This window comes from Trachemys scripta, chromosome 8, assembly GCF_013100865.1.
Source record: "Trachemys scripta elegans isolate TJP31775 chromosome 8, CAS_Tse_1.0, whole genome shotgun sequence".
Taxonomy (NCBI): Eukaryota; Metazoa; Chordata; order Testudines; family Emydidae; genus Trachemys; species Trachemys scripta.
Window position 1 is genome coordinate 11,210,679 of NC_048305.1, and position 25,063 is coordinate 11,235,741.

The 25,063-nt window shown below is 40.2% G+C and overlaps 1 protein-coding gene across 4 annotated transcripts in view; it reads left to right on the plus strand.

Annotated features, from left to right (window-relative positions):
- The window catches only part of LOC117881307 (core histone macro-H2A.1), a 68,589-nt gene extending 53,307 nt beyond the window's left edge, over nucleotides 1-15,282 (plus strand). For 2 of the 4 annotated variants that reach the window (XM_034778406.1, XM_034778407.1), the window contains exons 6-9: nucleotides 1,328-1,418; nucleotides 5,246-5,335; nucleotides 8,590-8,764; nucleotides 14,545-15,282. In XM_034778406.1, the coding sequence (XP_034634297.1) occupies nucleotides 1,328-1,418; nucleotides 5,246-5,335; nucleotides 8,590-8,764; nucleotides 14,545-14,710 (522 nt within the window). In that variant the 3' untranslated portion in view covers nucleotides 14,711-15,282. The remainder of the gene's footprint in view (nucleotides 1-1,327; nucleotides 1,419-5,245; nucleotides 5,336-8,589; nucleotides 8,765-14,544) is intronic. The other 2 variants (XM_034778404.1, XM_034778405.1) reach the window with 1 other exon arrangement.
- Nucleotides 15,283-25,063: the final 9,781 nt, after the last annotated feature.

The window sequence follows — 25,063 nt, forward strand, 5'->3', positions numbered from 1 at the left end:
AATGCTCATAATTGACTGTTAGCTACTTTGAGGGGGGGTTCTTATGTGGATTCATTAAGGATAAAAATATTCTTTGTCAGATTACTTTCAAAATAAGCAGTTTCTCCATTCTACCTGCAATCCCTTGTTTTCAAAGTAGACACAGAAATTCATAAAGAGGGATCATCAAATAATCCCCCAAATTGGCTTTCTGCCTTGATTTCATGTTTAATTCAATCAACTGGTTTGTATGTTTTCATTAGTCTTCAATCACCCCTCTCCATCACCTTCATATTCAGTTGAAAACCAATACTGATTTTATAGCAGCATAAAACTTGAAAATATAGTACAGTGTACGGTGTATTGCTTTTATGGCTTCCACTCGGTTTCAAATAAAATATTACCCTTCAGCAGAAGTCTGTCTACTAAAAAAAAAGTACTGATCTAGATGCACTTCATGTAATACTATTTTTAATACCTGTTTTATACCTGTTCTTTTTTATTACTTTTCAGATTTCCTTAATGGAACAGTAAATTTGATTCCATTTTCACTGCATTTTATACATGAATATATCTGTGTAAATTACCAAGACAAAGATACAAGGAAGCTGAGTCTAAGTCAGTGTTCATCTAATTATATAAAAGTGTGTGTGTATATATAATATTTATACTTCACTTGTTCAAAAAAACCACACAAATAAATGGACTACCAGAGGGAAAATGTTACATCACGCACGTATTTTTAAAAATGTAAAAAAAGCTTTAAAATCTAACTTAATTAGATGGATAAAATGTGGATTTTCAAAAAAAATTACTCAGCTCTATTTTTAAAAGGACAACTCTGCCTGAAAATATTTTCCCCCCACATGAAGGTTACTTTCTTTTTAGAAGCTGACAACATGATGAAAATTGCAAATTTAGAAGTGACAGCAATGGTGGCAAAAAATGGAGAAACTAATTATTTTGTTTGACTTGATGATCCAGAATTTCTTTTTAAACAGATACCATATTTTAGTGTCATGCTCTGTGGGGTGCTGGTATTAGAGGTTTCTGCAAAGTGAAATGGGGTTTTAGATGGTTTTAAAACTTTCAAAATGATCTCATGTGATTGCTCTGACTTGTCATCCAAACATTTATTTAACCATGTCATACTCAACATTCCTCCTCCTCTTCTCCACACACCCTTCTTTACACAGACTTGCACACACTACTACTCAGAATACTCTCTTGGCCCAAGGTTTGGAGATGTAAAGGTAGGAAAACATGGACGTTGGTACATGTGTAAATGTAGAGCCTGTCCTCGGTCTCTGTCCAACGTGGTTGATATACATTTGTTTACCTGTTGTAGTTGCAAGTTGTACAGGCTGACATTGCCACGATCGACAGTGATGCTGTCGTTCACCCGACAAACTCTGACTTCTACACCGGTGGTGAAGTAGGTAATGGAAAGTTCAGTGCTGCAGAGTTTGTATGTGTGTGCATGGTCAATCAGCAGCAACAAGCTTGTCCAAGCTATGCAGATCTGCATTCCTTTCTCGCTTCCAGCAGTCCTGACTGATCGTAAAAACAAGCGAGTAAATGCAAAGTCATTGGACAGCTCTGACTTGCATAGTCAGATCAGACTTTTAAAAGCAAAGTTATAGAACGCACAACCAAAACCAAAGTGCAAGAAACAGAGGTGCAGTGCTCATGTGTGCCCAATTAAAGGGTACTAGAGGATTGTTTGTTTTGGCTATGTAAATGCCTAGACTTGAATAAAGTTGGGCCAGACCCCTCAGATTTCTGACTTAGATCCAGTTTCCCCACTCCTCACCAAGTGTGAGGTGTTCACATCTGACATCCTGGGGGTAGCCTGTCTGGAATTTCTAAACTCAGACGCTCAGTCATCTGGTCACATTTTACATACAGCCCAATTGTGTTTGTGGCTCTCATAAGCTGTTTCTGTATTCTCATGTACACTTGCATAGACATGCTAGACCAAAGAGAGAATGCAGGGAGGCAGAATGACTCAAGGAGTTCCATTTAATTTTTTATTTTTAAGATTCATTAAGATGTGTAACTCATTATTTTTAATCACATAATTCCCTGAGAAGCACCTTGTATCTCAATGATTTTAAAGCATTTCTCAAATTTTAGAATAGAAATGTAGACAGAAGAGGGAGCAAAAAAGTATTAGGTCGTCCTGAAACTGCCTGGAAAACTTAAGGTAGAATGGAATTATCCAAACTGGAACTTGGAGTGAACATTAAGATTGCTGCTAAGAGTAGCAACCTACTCTTATAATAAGATGTGACAACAGGAATCACAGCCTCATTTTACCACTGAACTTAACTGCACAGGGCCCCTTAATGCCTGGGATGTTATTTCATTATTGGCTTCAAGGGAAGAGTGGCTCCTACAGGATCAGCACTTCCTACAACACCTTGGATTTTCCTGAAAGACCTCTCTTCCAAGCAACATCCAGACAAACCCAATTCTGCATAGCTTATTAGAGCAGCAGAGACAACACCCTGAACTGGTGCAGCTGTAGACTAGCTGGCTAAAGGAAATTACACAGAAGCCTCAAAAATAAAATACAAGAATATTCTGTATTTGAATAATATGCTTCTAAAGTCTATAAGGTTCAGCTAGCTAATGTACTCGTCTCTTACTTTTTGAAGAGATGCTTTTGAAACTAGTGGACAAAGAAACTTCTATGAAAAATGCACTGATCATGCTTTCATGTATGTTCTAATTACATCTGACTGCTGGAAGAAAGAATAAAAATGCACAAATGCTTAGCTTCCGATTATTAACTTTTACCATCCTTCTAACAATTAAATGTACTGTGGGTTTATCCTGAACATTTTACAAGCCTAAATTTCTGCTTAGGCTGTTTTTCAACACTGATACCCATGCCTGCTTGGAAAGCATGAGATAATGACCTTACTCTCATGGAAGTAACACATATTTATGCCTGTGAGTAAATAAGCCACTAATCTTGAAGCTGTGAAGCAAGACTTTCACCAAGAACCTTACTAATGTAGTGGTAAATATGCCCTTTTCTAGATACAGCTCATAATTGCACAAGAAGGTAGTGAAGTATAATGCAAAAATTAAAACTTCACTATCAGTTAAAAAGGCTGAATTTAATTTAGGAATAAATGCAGAAATTAGTGTTGATCTGTATGAAATACTTTTTCTTTTCACCACATCTGCAAGAAGATAAGTATTTGGATTGTTACATGAAAAGTGAAACCATAATTTAAAAAAAATTGATTTTATAGATTTTGTTTTCACAGTAAATGAATCTTCATCAGAAGGGGTGGAAGCTCCATTTCTTGACTCAATTAAAACTAATCTAGACAAAATGCCATTACGTATACAACAATGCTATAATGGCCGAGTGCTGTCACTCAGTGACAGCATATCCCTTTTCTCTCTGTAGATTCTCTGTGGTTGTGCTAGAGGGTACATGGTCCCTGCACAGTGTGTGCCCCAGTTCTGGTCAAATTCATTAGCAGCCCCAAATGGGGTATTTCTGGGTGGAGTGAAAGCTCATTTTCCTTCATCCCTTTACGCTTTAGAGTGGCTGCACAGTGGGCAGCACTAGCTAGGCCTGTTAAATAGCAAATGGCACCCCCTCCATCCTTCCAGCCCTATCAAGATATGTTTTTCAAAGGCATAATACTTCTAAGCACCTCTACTCAGGTGGTGCAACTCCCCCTTATCCCCCGTTGGCTCAGACTTAAGACTTCTCCTGATTCTCCAACTATAGCTATAAAAATGTGCCATTGGGAACATAGCTAATGGATGTGCAGGTAACTTCTGAGCTATCATGGAGGTAATCAGGAAAGTTGCACTCATTTGTGAAAACGACCCTAGACTAAAATATTTAGGTGTAAAATTGAGATGTTTACTGTGAAGAATTTAAACCCTGAACTGATTTGGGGTTCATACTAGGACAAAATGCCAAAGGTCTGATTTTGCAGTCCGTACTTGGACAAAATGCCCAGCGTCCGTCAGTGATGGCGCAAGAGCATAGGATGCATACTTTCTAAAATTATTAGCATCCAAATGCAGTAGAATAAACTGCATTTAACAAACGCAGAGTCGAAACGTCAGTAGACAACAGTTACTTAACAAACTTTTAATATTAATTTTGGAAGACCTCTAATGATGTCCAAGAAAAGCAGGGTGCTGCAGTGCTGTTAGCTCTTAGAATTGTAGCCCTGTTTAGCCAAATGAATCTCGTCGGAGGGTCTCTGCTTCACCAAGCATACAATATGTGCATTTCCATCAGAAAATGCAGTTTTCCCCTCCCAGTCAGTAACATGAATGGGCTTCACCAAATAAATGTGTAACTCTACTACAGTTTCCAATTCTGATTTATTTATGTTTTTAAATCCGTTTTCAAAGTAATATCACAAATCAGAAACTTGGATACCACTTCTTACTTTGCCTATCTTCTAATAAATGTGCACAATGCTAAATGGTTGGGGGTGCTTAAGTAGTTAGGGAAATGTTTTCTTGGGCTATTTTTATATGAATATATGAAACTAGAGCTGCAAAATAAGATCTAAACCATTTCGTGTTGGACTGCCTTTGTAGACTGCACCTTTTGTTGCCCTGAAACACTGCACAGCTCTCTTCCTCCCAGAGCGGCCGTGTCCAGCTCCTTAGCAGTAGTTAGCGAAGTTCATTGGAGGAGTATGTTCCTTAGAGATTCTCCTTATTTCTGAGGCTCTTCCTCTTGGTTAAAGGTGGCTCTACAAGCTGGGCAGTTGCCAAGTAAAGCAGCCCGCTGCACTCACGAGACTGTTTCATTCCTGGTGCCACCTGTTGGGGTCAGGGATCAAGATCAGGTGAGTTTCAAGTTCTTATTGTGGCAAATTGCTCTTTAAAACAAGTTATAAGAGAAAGGGGAACTGAGTCCTAGGGGAAGAATTATGAACCATCAGTCACCATTAAACTAGCCCATGAAACACAGCACGGTACCAGGAACTATGTGGTATGGAGGCAACTAGGAATGTCACCACACATGTTGACATTGAAATCAGAATATGAGTGTTAGAGAAGGGATACAAATGTGAGGTCCTGGTGGGATTTATTTTTAAATGACTAGTTAACTCCAAAGTCCCAAAAGGTTTAGATCTTACTTTGCAGTCCCCAAAAAAGATGTTTGGGCAGTAAAATCTAGGCTATATGACCACCTAAAACAATGAATCACGTGTCTGCTTTAGTAACTCAGGGACAGACGGATAAACTAAAACATGTCTTTGTTCAGGGAGCACTTTGGAGAAGAAAGGTGGCAAAGAATTTGTGGAGGCCATCATTGAACTTCGCAAAAAGAATGGGCCATTGGACGTAGCAGGAGGTGAGGCTTAAATCTCTGAAAATGGACGAATAGAACGTCTGCATGTGTTGTGATTTCTAGTTGACTTTCGTTTTGGTTTTATTGTATATTGTGTATAAATCAGTCACAAACAGACCTATTTGAACATAACACTTGCATGGGTTTCTCTCATATATTGGTGTGTGATTGATAGCGTATGCCTGTATACATGTGTATCTATATACTTAAAGATAATATTCTTGCTCTTTAAGGCCTCAATCCAGCAAAGCACTTAAGCATGTGATAAGCACATGCTTAACTTTAAACATATTTTCAATTCCATCCTTATTCATCAAAGCACATCCGATTGACCTTAACGAGACTTGAGCACATGCTTAAAGTTAAGCATCTGCTTAAGGGTGGTGTTGACTCGGGACCGAAGTCATCTGTATAAATGTGATTCTTTCAAACAGTTTATGAATTTTTCATGCCCAGTTATCAATATCTCAGTAATAGGAAAAAATCTCGCATATGGGCAATAAAGTTTGATGAATTGCAAAATGTAATATTAAGCCATCTGTAAAATTGTTGATATATGTTGTGAATAAAGAATTCTGATTCTGCCATCTGTGTTTACACTGTAAAAATAAATACAGTGCATGCAGTTTACTAAATGAATACTGACTACAACTAGGACAGAATTTATGACTGGGGGTGTGACAGGAAAAATTATCACTGTTTATGTCTGCTGTTTATCTTCACTTTTTTTCTTTCAAGTTGCTCAGTTTTTATCATGTCACACTCACTGCTCTGTCCTCATTTGTCCAAACTTGAAAATGGAGACATACATTTAAACATAATGCTCACTTTGTTACTAATGGTTCTTGTTTCATGAAAATTATAGAATGAACTGTTCCCATATTCTTGATTGACTACAGTACTCTAGAGTATTCCTTATTGCTATTTAAACCCAGCCACACTGGGCTCAGGATAGTATCTGAGACTGAAGGGAAAAGTGGCTCTCAGTCACAAATCCACTTCCCCAATCCTGGGACCAGCTGGGCAGCCTGGGCTCTGTGAGGCCAGCAAAAACTGCCGCCTTCAGTTTATCACCACTGGAGAATAGTGGGCTCCAGTCATGCCCCCAGCATCCCCTGGACATTTCCCCTATCTCTGGGGATTCCTGTTCCATAGTGGAGACTAAACCATGGTTATCTTCCTGGAGCGTAGCTGTAACCGTAGCAGAATTCTGCACACAGACCTTGTATGTTTTATAGAAAACTGTAAAATACTTCCTCTTTCAAAGCACTTTAATTTGAAATAAGTGACAATTGCTTTGAATAATTAACAGTTGTCGTCCAGAGTCCCCATAGTTCCATCAGAAGGCTCTCTCCATTTCAGAGACAGTAAAACTAGTGAGGCATGTCGGCACAGTATTTTCCTCTTGCAGTTTGAAGGTATTACAAGTGAAGAGAGGTACTGAACTGGTCACATCAGAGTCGCACGATACATAAAATTCCACTGACTAGAGATGTGTCAGCTGGCTTTATTAGATTTTTCTTGGATTTATGATATATTCTGAATCTGCCAACTTTTTAGAGCTAATTATGACAAAATTGCCTCGCACTGAGGTTATTCAATATGTTGAGCATCTGCAGGCCCCAAAGTGCACAAATGCTTGTGCTTCCATTGCCCCTTAGAATTTACCCCGCTGCAGTCCGAATTCCACATGCCAAGGTCTATTTTCTCTTTTTTTGCGGCACCTACAGGATAATATCCATATGTGATAACATGGCTCCAGGAATTATTGTATGGAGTTGTTTTTACAATATGGCCACCATATTGTAATAACAGAGTGCTCCATAAACATTCCAGCATGGAAGAGAGAATTTCTTGCCAAGAGGAGCATTTGCAGGTCTGATAGTTAGAAGCAAGCTCCCATTTCGTACCCACAATTTCGTGGGCACAGATAGCTTCAGCCACAGATGCAATTAGATATCTGTCTGACTGTGAACTGCTATTCAAGTTTGTATTGTGTGACTAACTTTGTACTTGAGCCTATGAATAGGCATTTTTTTAATGAACCAAAGTAAGTAACATTAAATTCTTGTATTTTCCATCACTGAACTGCGGGTGCAGAATAGAGACACAATCTGGCCCTGAGCTCCCTGGTATGCACGTAGTCTGCTCCCTTCTCTGCACCCAATCAGCTGTGCAGAGGAAGGTGAGAGGTGGTGAGGCTATGGCCCTGCCCTCTTGGGAGATTTATGCTCCCAAGTCACAGAAACCATCTCTGCACTCGCAGAGCCTGGAGACTGATTGTCACTAGTCCATTTGTGGGGTGTCCTTGTGTCCCTTGCACATCAGTGCCAGGGTTGAGGTGCCATGATATAATTAGCATATAAAATGCCCTCTTCCATTCCCTGGCACACACAAGGTCATGTCTTCTGATATATAAAAACAATAAATCAAATGCTGTAAATCCATAAATCCGTACTGGACAGTTGTCTCATTAAATAATGAAAGAGGTAAACTAGAAAACAGCATTGTATCAGTCATCAAGGGTGAGGTGATGCATGCGACCGAGAAATTTTAAAGTAACATCAATCCAAAACTCTCTCTTGAAATTAGACAAAATAGACTCACTCATACTAAATCAGAAACAGAGTGCCGCATTGGCAGGGGATAAAAGAAAACAGTTGTATAATTACTGTAGCTTTTCCTGTCGATTTATAGATGCATCATAATCTTTGCATTTGATGTCATTTGGGCTGCAGTCTAATCAAAAGCTGGCTCAACAAATTGTATATTAACACCAAACCTCTAAAGATCACAGAGGTAGTTAATCTGAGACTGGAACAACATCCTGGCACATACTGTAACTTGACAGTAACATTACAATAAAACTACAGCGGCCCTGTAACAGTTTTATACTCCAACAGACAACCCAACTTTGTAACATATTATCTGATAAAATAAGAAGAAAGTTGCAATAAAGTGCCCACTTCAAATTTATGTCTCCTCTAAATTGCCAGTGATAGATTTTGTTCTCTATTCATTGAGGTCTATTATAGTTGTAATTTACAAATTACTCCAACAAAACGTAGTAGCAAATGTAAAACAGTCTATGTAATCATGTTATCTCTTCAGGCTATTTGATTTGTATGATAAAGGATCCACTGGGATTATAGCAGTGACTGTCAGCTGTTTACAGTTTTAATCACACTTCCACATATGTACTTTTTTAATCCTGACAAGATGAAAGCAATTAAATTTCCCTTTCTGTTTCTTACTAGCTGTTGTCAGTGCAGGCCATGGACTGCCTGCTAAATTTGTGATTCACTGTAATAGCCCGGGTTGGGGTTCAGACAAATGTGAGGAGCTGCTGGAAAAGACAGTGAAGAACTGCTTGGCTCTGGCAGATGAAAAGAAGCTGAAGTCAATTGCATTTCCTTCAATTGGCAGTGGCAGGTAAGGTTGTCATGCAAACCTATTACCTAACTTGGTGTGGGTCAGATTTTCTAATGCAACCCTACGTCCTCCAGTCCTTACTTGGGCATAACTCCCATTGCGGCAATATTGATTTATTCTTGTTCACCCACTCAATTCAGATCTCTTTAATGAAATTGCCCCTTGCTTGTAGACTAGTTCAACCAGTAAATCCCAATTGAAATACTCTAGTGAATCATAGCTCAGACTTGAGCAGGTTTAACAATAATCCCTGCAGAATCATAAAGTACACAAATACGTTCAAGTGAATAAAATGCATTTTTATGAGTGCATTCAAATATTTTAAATTAACACATTTTAATAATCTAACAAAAACTTGAAAAATAAACATGAAGAAAAGGAATCTATCTTACCAAGATTTAGTGTGTAGTTAGCCCCACTGCGAATATGTCGTATGATAGCAACAAGACTTGGCTTAGTGTTAGTCTAAGTATCGGCGGTTAAACACTTAGGGTATGTCTACATGGCAATAAAACACCGGAGGCCAGCCCATGCCAGCGGATTCGTGCTCCTGGGCTCAGGATGTGAAGCTATTCAATTTCATCGTAGATTTTTGGGGTGGGCTGGAGCCCAGGCTCTGGGACTCTCCCCCTTAGCCCCCCACCCCCCAAAGGGGCTCTATTTCAGTGGGGAATTGATTCCTGTATATCCTTCATACAGTGTAAAGCACTGTTGGATCCTTTGGAATAATTTGCACTATAAAATGTAAATTTTCCCTATCATTTTTATTGAAACAGAAGGGATATACGTCATACCAGGTTTAAAAATACAAGTTAATAGCGCATACAGAAAGAATGTTGGCATATGTCACTTTAAGAGCATGTAACATTATGCAGCTTCAAGGAGACTTTTTGTGGAGAACAATGTTTATGCAAAGTGTACTGCTCGACATGGCAGTCCTTACAAAACAGAACATGGTATATTTTTTTCTCAACTGGATGACTTACAGAAGCTGTTGTTACAAGGAGCGTATTGCTGTTGAATAGAATGAAATCCCAAATAATCATTCCATTCACATTCAATTGTGAGCCTGTCTGACTGATGGACAAGATTTTGGGGTATATTCTCTTGGTATGGGCATGTAATTCTCACTGAAGCCAATGAGAATGTTTGGGATTGCAGCCTTCAGAACATGGAAGATATAAATACTTAGGTGTTTTCTTTAATTCAAGTGGGTAACAAGCGGAATGTAATTAATTTCTATGAAGGAGAATATATTCATTCTGTCTCTACTGTTGTTTTATAAAGTAAAAAGTTTTGGTTTTTTTTTAAATAAATAAAGCTTTTAAGGACAACAGACGCCAAAGGCCGCACATGCACACAGCTGTTCTGGTACGGACATCTGCCAAACAGACATCACCCAATAAACCCACGTAAACGGCTTCATTCTCTTTTATGGCTGAGGAATGGGATTATGTGAGGGCAGTTACAATAAATCATTTTGTACTTCAGGGGGGAAATAAAATCGCTTGCTTGTAGCAGTCAGATGCTCAGCTAGGGCCAACCTTCAGAGAGCACAAGTCAGGGGGTGCTGTGCAAAGGTGGCTTAAAGCTCACTGTAGCATGGCCCTGGGGAGAACCACGAGGGAGAGAAGTTCACTAGAGGTTCAGTGTGAATACAAAGTCACCCCCTCTGAATGGGGTTTTATTTCAGGGGCTCTGACTTTAATCTGTATTGACACCAGTTTGGCAAAAATCTCAAACTGCAGTTTTACAAGAATTAAGCTCAAAATAAAATAATGCAATGCTATACAAGTAATTCCTGTTTTCCCTGAAAGCCCTTAAGCTGGTCTCTGGTCAGCACCTCACTCCCCAGGTCTCTCTTTGCTCTTTCTAACATGTTGACCCTAAATAAACTCCCTCGCATCTAGTCAGTTTGCAGACGTGAATGCCTCCCTGGTTATTATTTATTTGTATTACCCTAGCACTTACAAGCTCCAGTCATGGATCGGGACCCATAGTGCTAGGCACCGTACAAACACCAAACAAAACAACAGTCCCTGTCCCCAAGAATTTAAGTCTAAGTAGAGTTTACAATCTAATCCTGGAGCTATCTTAATCCTGGGAATTAAGCCCCCAGAGCCCTGCCTGTATTCTCTCTTGGCATCTAATTGGGACACCATTGCGGTGGGGTGCAGCAGGATCCCTGGGGTGTGCCAAAATTGTACACCCTATCACACTCCTTTGCTCCTGGGACTAGACTGCGTAAGTCCCCCTACTGTACTCCTGTAGTAGAAACAGCCTGATTTATATCTAATTTATATCCAGCTGAAACATCCACAAGGGACCAGAGAGGGAGCTGGGGAATGGTGGAGTACAGAGGCCTACTGGCTGCATGCCCTGTTCTTTGCTAAGCCAGCAGCAGGTGAGGGTATAAGAGCTCCTATGACAGCTGTGCACCACCATTGGGTTGTTCCTACATAGGGATGCGCCTCACTAGGACAGCTAAACTAGCTTAGGAAACCTGTTCTGATAAGAGGGGAACAGCATGTGCAATTTCATGTCATCAGTTTTGAAATATCCCAGGCTTACTACAGGCAGCTTGGCCAATATCCCATTATATACAGTACAACCACACAGTGTCAGAATATATTTTATGATAAGGTGTTGTGTGTAATATGTGGTACATGGCACAAGCAATTACCTTTGTCTTCTGGCTTTCCTACTTCTTCCAGTATATAATAAGAGGAAGAATAAAACAGTGTTTATTGGCCAGATTCAGTGTAGGTATAATCCAATGCTAAATGATGTAATACCTGTTAATGCCACGGGTGAATATGGCCCTGTATCTTCAAAGTGCTGGACAAACACTAACTAATTCCCAACACTGTTGTGCAGTTTGTAAGTAAGGAGTAGTATTCCCTTGTATTACTAGTAGGTGAGTATCTCAGTAACGCCAATACTACAATTAGGCTTGGAAGGATTAGATTTTTATTGGTAAATATCAATAACCTTCAATTTCACCCTAGACACACAAACCGACAAAAATAATTTGCATTGATGGTAATTGAAATTTATAGATAAGTGGAATAAGAAAAATGCTGCTTGAGAACTTCTTAGAGTTTGATTTAAGGCTAGTTACTTGGTATATTTTGACAAAATATACAAAATCTAATTCTTCCAAGCCTAACTATAACATAAGCATTCTCTTTGCTTAAATGCAAGAGTGGCTTTAAAAAAAAAAAACATCTTTCCTTTGCAATGTCAAACTTTCTTGGTGGGAAAAAAACAACCTTGTTTCCTTAGGGCCTGATCCTATTCTCATTAAAGTCAGTGGCAAAATTTTTAATGGTGCAGGTTTTTGACCCTTTCCTAATATTTTCCAAAAGGCAAAAGTAATTTAAGAGCCTAAATCATTGAAAGTCAGTGGGCAATTTTGAAAATTTTAGCCATTGTCTTTTTCCATGTACCAAGTACTGTTGTTCCCTGTAATGCACGTCTTGTACAACAGAAAGCAGGCTCTGTGGCTACTAGTCACTGACGTTCCACAGACTTCTTATTTTTATTCCAGTGCCGCTTAGCAGCCCCAGCCAGTGTCCATGTTCCAAAGCTCTGATGTGCTAGGCACTATGCAGACACAGAGCAAGAGACAAAACCCTTGTCTAAATAGACCATGGTGGCCAAAGGCAAGGAAGAGAAGTGGGTACAGAGAGGTGAAGTGACTTGCCCAGTGGGCACCCAGCGGCTCAGTGGCAGAGCCACCCCTGACTCTCAGTTCAGTGGCCTGTTCACTAAATATGCTACCTCCCCACAATCCATCTACCCTCTCTTTAGCAACCACAGTAAATGAGGGCCTTATAACTACCTAAGTGCCTCAATCTTTAATCTGCCTGTCAGGAAACGAAGTAATGCAGCTGTAGATGCTTTTCCCAGAAGTGGCAATAACTTCATGGTGGCAGCTGTGGGGCTGACGGTTAGGAATGAGAGGAGGCCCAGATGTTTCTCTGAAACCAAACCGTCAGAATGAAGGAACCCTAACTTTTGTGCTCAAAGGCCCCTGCTCCCTCCAGCAATGTTGTGGGCCCACCCACACCTCTCCAGTAATCAGGATAGGACAGATACCCTCATAATCACCAAGGCCCATGGCCTGCCATAATCTGTACTGCCTCCCCCTTTTGTGGCCATGAATGGGGTTCCTTTGGCTTTACAGTCTCTCTGGTTCCAGCGGGGAAGGGCAAAAAGACACTGAGATAGGAGGTGGAGTTCTTTTTGCAAGCTCTCATTCCTCCAGCGCTGTACCCCAGCTCGATGGTATGCAAGGATGAGAGGTGGGTAGTTGGCTCATTGCAACAGATCAGTGTTTCTGCATAGTGCGTTGAGCTGTTGTGTAGGCAGCCTATGTGGCCTTCCAAGTCTGCAGAGCCCAGAAGGTCACAGAGACATTCTCCTGGGTTGGGCCAATTGTTTCCAGTGGAGCTTAAAATGTGAGTGGCTTTTTGTGTATATTTCCCAATACAAGATATGCAAAAGACTTGTCACATATTATCAGTTCAGCCAACATTCAGATCTGTTATCCGACTGCTGCAATGTAACTAGATGGTTGCATTTTTATTGTATTTTATTTTTTGAGACAGGAGATTTTACAAGATTTTTATAGAGCCAAATGGCTGTCATAAAATAGATTGGGTTGAACTGGAATCCAGATATATGGAAGAGGATGTGACCTGGAGTGGGGCAAAACATTTGTTTGAAATCTGTAGGAAAATTCTAGTGTAAAAGTATTGAACACCTGTGGCCGGTCAGTATAATTTTTTACAGTTTCCTGTGTCGTGTAAATCTTTAAAAATACTTCCTCCATTCCATTCAGCTCCTTTCTTTACTTCTTCATTTCTTCTGTCACCTGTCTCATCTGATTAATCCAGCTGCTGCATAGTTACTATGCACAACTGTTTACATTAGGAGACTGTGGACCAAATTCAACAAACTTGATGCAGAAGGTTCAAATTACCTTGGCTTCAGCCGGCCAAGCCCCTTTTGCCTATCAGAGAGTCACCCAAGTAGAGAAAAGTTTTGCTGCTGCTTTCCATGAGTTTTCTGAAAACTGGGCATTTTCAGCCCTGCTACTACTGTAAGTATAGAATTTAGGAGACGAGATAAGAGGTAATGTTTAATTTAGGTGAACAAGTCTCTCACATTTATGCCCTTCTCCCATTGTGTAACTTACGTGGCCTTATCTCTGAATTTCAGAGAGGCCTCATTAGGCCTCCTATTTGGCAAGCAAAAAGTATAGTAAGTATCCTTTATACCACTTAAACATCACTCTGTGAAATTCTCACAAGGGACTGGGAGTCACAACTACAGGGTTCTATTCCTGGGCCTGCAAATATCTTTATACACGAACAGCTTTGCTCAAGTCCTTTGGTGTCTGTGTGACTCAGTGTACCCATCTGTTAAATGGAGATAATAAATAACTTCACTGGGGTCTTGTGAGGCTTAATTCATTAACGTGTGTAGAGAGATTCAAGATCTTTGGATGAAAGTGCAAAGGATTATTGTTTTATGAGTATTTTCCTCCACAAACGTGTTTTTAATTACCGGTGCATTTGAGCTCTATGTCTCAATAGCTAAAAAACTGTTAAAACCTGAATTCCATTTGGAACTCACACACTGTTACTTTGGAGGTTTAATTACCACATTGCATACAAGAGATTTCCCAGATATTGTTTGCAAGCTGCATGGCTAGTCTATCGAAAGCTTTCTGTGCAAGTCCTTCTTTTCTTTTCTTTCTTTCTCTCCCCTAGAAATGGCTTCCCGAAGCAAACTGCTGCCCAGCTGATCCTGAAAGCCATCTCCAGCTACTTTGTGTCGACAATGTCCTCTTCAATCAAGACAGTGTACTTTGTGCTCTTTGACAGTGAGAGTATAGGGATTTATGTGCAGGAAATGGCCAAACTAGATGCTAACTAAGCCTAGAAAGCTACAATACCAGCCCTCCTACCTATTCTCCCCACCCCCCGTCCCCAGTCCTTAACTCATTGTGAGGCAGAGCACCCCTTATTTTAAATTTTGCTCATATAGGGGAATAAAGGTTTTTTTTGTTGTTGTTGGTTTTCTTTGGTTGGTTTTTTACTTTCTAAAATGTTTTTATGTTGGCACTGATGATAGTTGGCATTACTGCTGTTAATGCACTGTATTCCAGGCATCGTCTGATTTTTAGTGTAATCTAGGAGATTTTATAATTTTATTTTAATGAAGTATGGATTGATGCAGAAAGTTGTTAGCAGTCTGTAGTCTTTTACTTGTGGAAGAAACCGGCAGATCCTATTTTGTAACTGTGTTGTGGTGCTTTATCAATACATCGCGTGGCGTTCCTTTCATTTAAAAAAAAAAAGAACACATGCTACAAAACTAATTTGTTTGTTTATTGTCTTAATGATGAATCTGGGGGGAAAAACAAAACAAAAAAACTCTGTTGTCCTTAATTATATTTGCAATTTGGAATTTGTGTGAATTGATTTAGTAAAATGTTTGAACTGTTACGGTTGGTGTGTTTGAATTATTTTTTAATCCTTTGTTTGATACACCTCGACGGTTTGGGGGGATGGAATGGGTGATAAAATGCACTGGACTTCCATCCAGAATCCAAACCAGAATACTTCAAACCTGGTGCCCAGAGGTGCTGCATTCCTGCAGTTCCCATTGACTTAACTGCACCTTGGAAAATGAGGCCTTTGTCAACTGAAATAAGCGGTCTCATTTTCTGGTAGGTGCTTCAAAAGTCACCCATGCAGTACCTGACTTCATTGTTTTTTAGCTTAAAAGTCAATAGATGTTTAGTTATCAATAATATTTCATCCAAAGCATGCTGTTATAATTTTTTTGAAGCCCCCACACTGTTCCCCTGTGTTTTGAAGGTAGGTGGGTAATTTGTTAATCATTGGTACTGGATTATAAAAATCAATATATAGGATCCAGATTAGCTCCCAAGAGCTAATACTAGCCTGTTTTATGTTTTGTGTTTCCCAAATACAAATGAATCCTTGTATTATTAGTCCAGTTTGCATTTGGTTGCCATACTGTTCACACAGCCCAAATCGGATCCTGTAAATACAGTCTTACTTTACAGCAGTCACTTGTGTGTACTTTGGGGGTGGGGGGAAGTTTCAAAAGTTATAGGAAACCTACACTATATTTCATAGGACTGCTAGCCCTTGTTCAGAAGTTTTGCCTTTGAAACCTTGTGCTCATTCCGTCTATCTTCTAGACAGAAAATGCATGTTTACTCTTGTTCAGAGAATTATATTTGCTGATGAATCCGATTCCTTCAAATTCATTCTGGTCTGATCCAAAAGCCCATTGATAGAATGAGTGTTACTGACTTCAGCAAACTCAGAATCCAATCCTGTTCAGAATCTGATTTTGTGTAATTATCAGATACGTCTGATTTATGGTCACGTGACCTCTGTTGAGATTGTTTGTCACTGTGTGCTTGCAATTCTGATTATATAGAAGTGTTACAAGGTGCAGGAAGAATAGATAAGTTTTCAAATAAGAAATTATTAAGCAATAACAGCCTCAGTGGGGCTGTTTGTGATTTTTTTGAGGGAAGGGGTGGTGGAGGGAGGGAATAAAGTAGATGATAATTTGAGCCAGAGAGAGAGAGAGTTGAAAGTTTAGTTGTCTTTTATCTTTCCTTAAGAGTGTCATGCCACATATTCTTAAAGGAAAAAGATTGAACGTGGAAGTGAAAAAATCACTTAGAATGGTATAGGATTTAAATAAAATGTTTTACTTACTGCAGTCACATTAGAATCTAATCACTATGAATTCTAGAACTGCATTTTGCACAAACTCCACTAGATGTCACTAAAAGGATTGACAAATAAGTAAAAGCATAAAATACATTTGATTTAGATGTTTTGCTGCAGAGAAGTAAGCTGAATTTGTCAGTGCGGCTTGCATGGAATTTATGTACATTTGTGACTTCCCTTAACACAGATGAGATGTATATATCAAAACGTGTGTGCACCGTGCTATTTACAACATCCACAGTCTTTTCTTTGCAGTTTATAATATAGTGTAATGTTTAACACCAGAATTGTTGATTGATTTTAGAGCAAATGTCATTTCCAAAGAGTCACTGAAAAACACAAATGTTTTCATTCAGCACATCCAATTTCAATTACAATTCAGATAGTTTCAAAACTGCTTAAAATACCTCTCTCCCTGCCCCCCCTCCTCCCCGCCAAAGTGTTGAACCAATATATAGTGTTACTTCTACAGCATCAAGGCAAATACATGTTCTTCTGTTTGTAGAACAAACTGGAATACAAAATAAAAAGGCTAGTTTGTCTTTGGCTTAGAGTCTAATACACTTACATTGGGTACTCCACAAGCAATCCTGTCGATTTCAGTGCAACTGTTTGTGAAGTCAGGTAGTCATCATCATGAGAATGGGAATCATAATCTGGCCCATTGTGAATTACACAGGATGTTAGTGAATCACAGTGGAAAAAGTCCTAATAGGCAAATGGCCCATCTCCATGTGAACAGAAGGTTTCTCCCTTGAAAAACATTTTTCATTGTTTTGTCTGCTTTAAAAAAAGTCCCAGATAACATGTCTTCCACTACTTTCCTTGGCAGACAATTCCACAGGTGGATAGATTTCCCCTCACAGGAGGTTTCTTTAGCCTAAATTTTCCCTTTTTTTAAATTCCCTCCAACTAATCCTAATTATGGAACCTGATGTTGCACTCATTGAAGTCATTAGGAATTTAGACATTGATTTCAGAGGGGCAGTACTGAACTGTATGCTCCTTTGTATCAACCTAGATCTTTCCTCTTCCATGAATTTATTCTAAGTCATGTCAATAAAAATGATCAGCCCATTTGAAATAGGCACAACAAACTCTAAATAGTTGAAACTGATTTGGTAATTTTATTACTTAATATTTTAAAGGGACAGTTCTTAACCCAGCATGCATCCGAGTTGCTGCCTTCAAGCCTCCACGCAGTTGGTGTCCATTGCATTCCCACTCTGTGGATGCAAATGGATTAAAAACTGGCCAACTGATGGGTCTCAGTGTCATTGTAAATGGGAAATCATCATTGCATGGATGTGTTTCCAGTGGGATCCCACAGGGACGGGTACTCTATTTAATATTATCAGTGACCTGGAAGAAAACATAAAATCATTGCTGATAAAGTTTGCAGGTGACGCAAAAATTGAAGGAGTGGTAAATAACGAAGAGGACAGGTTACTGATTCAGAGCGATCTGGAACACTTGGTAAACTGGGCACAAGCAAGTAAGTATGCATTGTAATATGGCTAAGTATAAATGAATACATTTAGGAACAAAGAATGTAGGCCATACTTACAGGATGGGGGCTGTAGCCTGAGAAGCAGTGACCCAACAGATTCAGGCAGTCCTGGTGGATAATCAGCAGAAAACATGAGCTCCCAGTGCAATGCTGTGTCCAAAAGAGCTAACGTAATCCTGGGATGCATAAACAGTGGAATCTCAAGTAGGAGTAGAGCGGTTATCTTACCTCTATATTCGCTTGGTGCAATGGCTGTTGGAATACTATGTTCAGCTCTGGTGCCCACAATTCAAGAAGGATGTCGATAAATTGAAGAGGGTTCAAAGAAGAGCCATGATAATTATTAAAGGATTAGAAAACGTGCCTTATAGTGATAGACTGAAAGAGCTCAATCTATTTAGTTGAACAAAGAGAAGATTGAGTGACTGGATAACAATCTATAGCTATCTACATGGGGAACAAATATTTCACAATGGGCTCTACGATCTAGCAGAGACAGGTATAATACAATCCAATGGCTGGAAGTTGAAGCTAAACAAATTCAGACTGGAAATAAGGTGTAAATTTTTAATGGTGAGAGTAATTAACCATTGGAACAATTTACCAAAAGTTGTGGTGGATTCTCCCATCAGTGACTATATGTTTAAATCGAGATTGGATGTTTTTCTAAAGAACTGCTCGAAGAATGATTTGGGGGAAGTTCTATAGCCTGTGTTATACAGGAGCTCAGGCTAAATAATCACTGTGGCCCTGTGACGGGGCAGAGCGACCCCGCACTGGTACCACAGGGGTTAATCCTTCCTTCCTAGCAGAGGAAGCCAGGCCCATGAGGCTCTGCTGGGCATGCTCCAACTGGAGAACCAGTATAAAAGCCTGCAGAGCTGCTCACTGGGCTGACCGTTGGAGGGGAAGGAGACATGTCACGAGCTCCTGAGGAGGGACAGCCTGCGCTCCAGGATCCGGAGCCAGCCAAGCCGGGCCGTACCCTGATGCCCAGACAGAATACATCACAGGAGGGGAACAGACCAGAGGAACCCCCCGAAGCAGAGAACCTGGAGTTTATGGTAGGAAGTGACCCAGGGGAACTTCAGAGGAAAACGGCATTAGAGCCACACAGACGCTCGGCGTGTTTCGGGTGGATCCCCACCGAGCTGGTGGCAAGGGGAACTTGCCACTGCAAGGGGAACTTGCCACTACCAGGGACCTGGGTCGGGACACGGGGAAGAGGGTGGGTCCAGGTCCCCTTACCACCCACCCACCATGGAAATCATTCAGATTCTGGCCGCTAGGCCACGCTACCCTGCCTGCGAGAGAAGAGTTATATGGACTCTGGCCATTGGGCCGCACTGCTGCAATGCTGGGAGCGATTTATATGGACTCTGGCCGTTAGGGCACACTAGCCCGCCCAACGGGTGATTGCGTGGAGAGAAGCCATTCGGCCGCATTGGGGCTCCGACAGACGCAGTGGTGAGGTTCCGACACCCCATCCCACCCCTGCCACAAAGAGGCGGTGTTCCCCTTCTGGCCTTGAAATCTATGAATTTGTAGGTGAACATAGTCCTAGATACACCTGCTCCTTCCTTGACCTGGTGTTGCCTCAAGCCAGAAAACAACAAAGCTCCAAACTGTGCAGAACAGCTCTGTAAGGTTCCCAAATCCGACCTCCTCTATCACCAAGGAATTCGGAAGTTAAGGATCCAGCAGCATCATTAATTCAGCCATGCTACACAAGCTGCAATACGACATACATTTTCAGACCACAACAATCCTGTAGCAGGGGACACATTTACAGTAGAAAAACAGGAAAAGAAAGTGCTACTACTATGTATATTGTGGCCAGATTATTCTTGCTTCCAGAACCTTAACTTTTGCATTTCGTTTTTCAAATTTAAATGGGCAAGTTCCATTTGCCCCTTCTGCCACGTCCTCCTCCCCCCCCCCCCCAAAAAAAAACACACTAAGGCAGGACCAAGTATGGAGAGCGTCAGACCCAAAAGTGACTGTTTTCATAAGATTGTTTTTAATGTGCCTGTCACGTGAATGTTTCAAACCAGGTTAAAAGGAAACTGTTTTGCAACCTTAACTATGGCATTTACTATTAATTCTGTCTGAAACCCTTTTATGATGGGTCTGATTCTTCACTCTGTTTTTACTCTGGTGTAACTCCGTTAACTTTCTACATTGTGCAAGAGAGAACTAAGTTTACTGCTGTCCTTAGCATGCATCAAACTACGTGACTTTTGATATTCCCTGTGCATATTACAGCCTACTATCCTCCCAAAGGCTCACTCGTTCTACGCTGTAAGCCCATATGATTTGTTTATACGATCAAACGACTCTATTGCATTCATGGTCAGGTTGCCATGCTAGGTCACCGCAGCAATTAGCCGTTGACAGCAGTGTTATTTTACCTTCCAAGAGGAAGTAAGTGAAAATACAGTTTTTTCAAGAGGAAGAGTTCACAAGCATTGTGCAGATCTTCTGCCACTGGAATTTGTGTTTCCTGAAGTCCCATGTTATTCACCTGAGGGATGGAAGCAATGAATAATAAATAACATTTATATAACCCTTTTTTGCTAAAACAATTTAGGAATAGAAGATTCTTTGGAAACAGAACTGTGAATGTGTCTCATATATGACTGACAAGTATTCTCCTGCATTCTCTCTGCCTATGCAATGCAGCCCTCCATATCTCATGATTAATTTAGAATTCAGTAACACATCGCACTCTTCTTACTTATGATTACAGATAGGCTTGATACGTTTTGGGAAATTACAGAGATGTGGGCCAGCCCCCCAATGTTCACATCTGATTCTAGACTGAAATTTTCTCAATGTTGTGGCATGCTTTGTGCTAGAGATTTGAGCCCATATCTACTTCCTGCTCAGATGGGACATTGGGCATCCTATCCCGAGAGAGACCGGGGCATGGAAGAAGGTAAGGGGGCTGAGAACCGATCCAGATAAAACAGGTGATGCTAGAGTTGAAAAAGCAGATGGAAAATATGGTGGAGACTCTACCTGTTCTGACATAGCATGTTTGTTTGCCACCTAGAGATCTGGCTGGATTTCCAACTGCTTTCAGAAGACCTGCTATCAGCAGTGGACAGGATGGCTTTTAGTCACTTTGTTCTGGAAGTTGTTGCCTTCTCTTTTGGATGCAAACCTCACCACCATGATTCGTGCCTCTGTGCAGGTTAAACCATGGTAACAAGTTCCATTTGGGGGGCTACATCCTAAACCCACTTGGAAGCTGACACTAGTGCACTGTATAGTAGCCCACTTGTTGAAAACATTCACCCACGAAAGCTTATGCTCCAATACATCCCTTAGTCTTTAAGGTGCCACAGGACTCTTTGTTGCTTGTTAAAACATGTATCTCACCATTAGCCTACTACACTGATGCTTTGTGATCTGCACTGGCCACCTCTGGGTATCTTGGGGGGGAGTTTAAGGTGTAGTTTTAAAACCTAGGAAGCCCTAAATAACCTGCGGCCTTCCTGCCTGAAAGGTCACTTCTGTCCTTGTGCCGTACTGATCAGATTTGGTCCAAAAGGTAGAGCCCCTCTCGATGTGATAAAGAAACATCTGCTGGCACAGTGATCTGGGCAGAAACCCTCTCTTTCACCCCAGCCTTTCTGGTTTGACATAGCTGGGATTTGTTGACCGTGCTACCATGATGAACCCTTTTAATGGGCTTGCAAGGAGAGGGTTGATATCTGGGGAGAATGATGGGTTTTCTTTTAATTTTTTGCTTAGCTGATTATTTCCGGACTGTGTTAGATTTCTGTTGGTTGTTGTGTGTGTTTTTTAAAGAAACATGACAGACCCAAGAGCCTACCATTGGCATCTTTTTAACAGTGATATTATGAATTGAACCTCATGATACATCATAATGATGATATTTTCAAAGTACTGAGCTATTTCAACTGTTTCCCTCCTCTCTACTCGCTGTCACCAAGCATTGATCTCTATTAATCTCACAGACTAGAGTAATTAGGATTGTTGATTATACATGAGATAATTAATCGACAAATAATTGAGATAATTGACAAATTGAGGACATACTGCAGAGGCTCCTTAGTTATTTATTACATTGTGTTTATATGGTCCAGCATACCCATAACCAACATGCCAATTAAGTGCCAAGAGATAAGAAAACATCTCTCTGGGGAAGGTTTCACAGAATGCTTGAATATATTGTTTGAAATTTCATAATTATAATAAAATAACCCTCAAGTAGCTCACATTAGGGCTCAGTTACCATGCTATATTAAAACTATGAATAGATAGTCTCTCGCTCTGTCTATAAATACTTAGGTATTTAGGAGAAAGCATGTTTCAATCTACAGACAAACTAGATAGAAATCAATAGAATTACTCTGTATTCACAGAAGCGTGACTGAGATTGGAATCTGACCCATTGTTTTGGAGCAAAGCATGTTCAGATATGATTAGCTGGTCCTAAGCACCAAAAGAAGAACATAATTTCTGTTTGTAAACTTCCCATAACCACGGTATGTGTGTAGTGAGCCTGGGAATTATTTTAGGAACTCAGAAGAATTCCTCCTGAAGAATAACAGGTGAGACAAAATAAAGGAACCTGGGATTCACTGAAACGCTGTGGGGCTTCCTTTGTAAGCCAACTATCTAAAGATTTCAGAAAGAAGAGTTTCCATTTTCTTGCATTTGTTAATAATAGCTGATGTTGTGGAGCCCAAGATTCTAGAAGCAATAGGAGCGAGAGAGCTCTGCTAGCCTGAAATACGACGTTCAGGGGAGTTGTGGGTACTGAGTACTTCTGAGGATCAGGACCATAGTCTGCAGCAACTAGTCAGATACAATTTCTTTACAGACGGCAACAGCTAAAGTCGTAACAGCAAGTCAGAGGAAACAGCATAATTGATAGGCCTGAAGAGTGCAGGTAAGTAGAAGGATTGCATTTATATCCTGGTATGAAACCCAATGGGAACCAGACTAGTACACACTGACTAAAAGTCTTGAAAATTGCCACCAATTCCTTTTTTGTGTTCTGCTCTTCAGAGATTTAGTTCATTCCTCCTAGAATCCAACTTAATGCCTCCACAACTCATGTTTAACCATTATCACTAGCGACCGGCTCATCAATGCCTTTGCTCTCTACTGGATTTCACAAATAGGAATCAAGGGGAGATGATATTGCTGTTTTCTAAAACAAATAGTGACAACATTTCACACTGGAGCCTAAGAAATCCCAACTCTTCCACACTTTTGCACCAGCCTGGTTAAGAGAGGAAATTTGATATTTTTGTACCTTGAAATGACTAGCCTTCTTAGGCTTAGGAGAATAAATTAAAGTTGAGCCAAGGTATGTCTCAGCTGCAGTGGATGGGCAGATTGATTTGCTTTCCATCTGGGAGATTAAATTCCACTTCCAAAAAAAATGGCACCAGCATAATTAGCTGTCAGTCAAGTTGCAAAGAGACAGACTAGATGGGATAATTGAAAGCCCTGCAGCTTCTCATTACATTCTACAGTAGCACTATTTGCAAATTTCCACCTTGAGGTGCTTCTCAGAACATTGTCAGAAATTGTATGTATCCCTGCTGGCACATTCTTCTGAAGTGAAACACGAATGTTGCGCAAAGATTGGATTTATTTTAAGTAACTTTCACTTAACCTAACTTTGTTGTAATATATTTGTCAACAGTCATTGACAGCTTCACCAGGCTCTAATTACCAGCGATCCAAACAACTGGAAGGACAGGGTAGTTTTTCATCTATGGTTGTGTTCAGGAGGCAGTCTATAGGCATAAAAATCTTCTCTCTTTTTTTTTTAAAGCAGCCTAGAAGTACCACTCCTTAATAGATTCACTTCTTTAGCAAAATGTAATTCATAATGAACCTGTCAGCATGTATGTTTCATACAAAATAATCAGTCCTCACATTTTGTGTTTTATTTCATGAAGCTAGAGCACATTTTAGATACCCCTGGTAGTAAAGAAAAGTTCAGGTGAACAATACTATTCTGATGACCAAGAACCTGATGCAAATCCGACTGAAGTCTATGGGGTATCTCCATTGATTTAGTTGGAGTTGAATCAGGTCCTGATAGAATAAAACACATTGAAATCATCTTCCTCCTTAAACCATGGGGAATAAGGGCCAGGCATATTTTATATGGAAGATATTTCAAATACGTGATTATATCTGAATTGATGTGTGTATATATACTAACAAATAATGTAGATGAGCCCGAAGAGATTTTTAAGTATGTTTGCCCACTCATGGAAGCGCCAAAGTTCTCCAAACCAGAAAAGTTACTGTTTCTCACAGAAGCAGGGCTAGCATCACAGCTCCCATGCAGGAAACCTCCCCCTAAATTAGCTTGACACTCTCCGTTAATAAAGCCTAGCGGGATACATGAATAACTCTTTTAAAATTGAAGCTTCCATTATAAAGTACTAATTTATAACTTATATTCACCCTCAAGAGCACCAGAGTCCTGGATCCTCTTACAAGCATGGATTTTCCTCTCTTCCACTGGTGTACCCATGGAGTTTCCAGTGTATGCATGGATTTTCCTCTCTTCCGCTGGTGTACACACACACACTCACCCCCCCAAAATCTATGGGGATAATGGAGCAGAATCAGGTGTGTAACAGGTGGTTTATAAAATTATTAAAGTGGGACAATTACCATGGTGGGATGAAATGGTACAGAAGTAACATGATGAGGAACACAATGTGATGACAGAAAATGCAGAATAAGCTGTTAGAGGCCTGTTTGATTATTGATGACACTCAGGCTGTGTCCACGCTTCACACTATAAGCACCCAAAGCTACTTTTGAATCCAGCCAGAGTTTTGGGTAATCCATCACTTGAGGTTTGGGCCTAGTGTGTTCATGTATGTTGGGAAAGGGAAAATTGCCCTCTTTGTCCACATACAATGTCCCTTTATGATTTATTATACAGTCCTCATTTTTTGCCTCAATTACTTCAAACCTGGGTGGAAATGG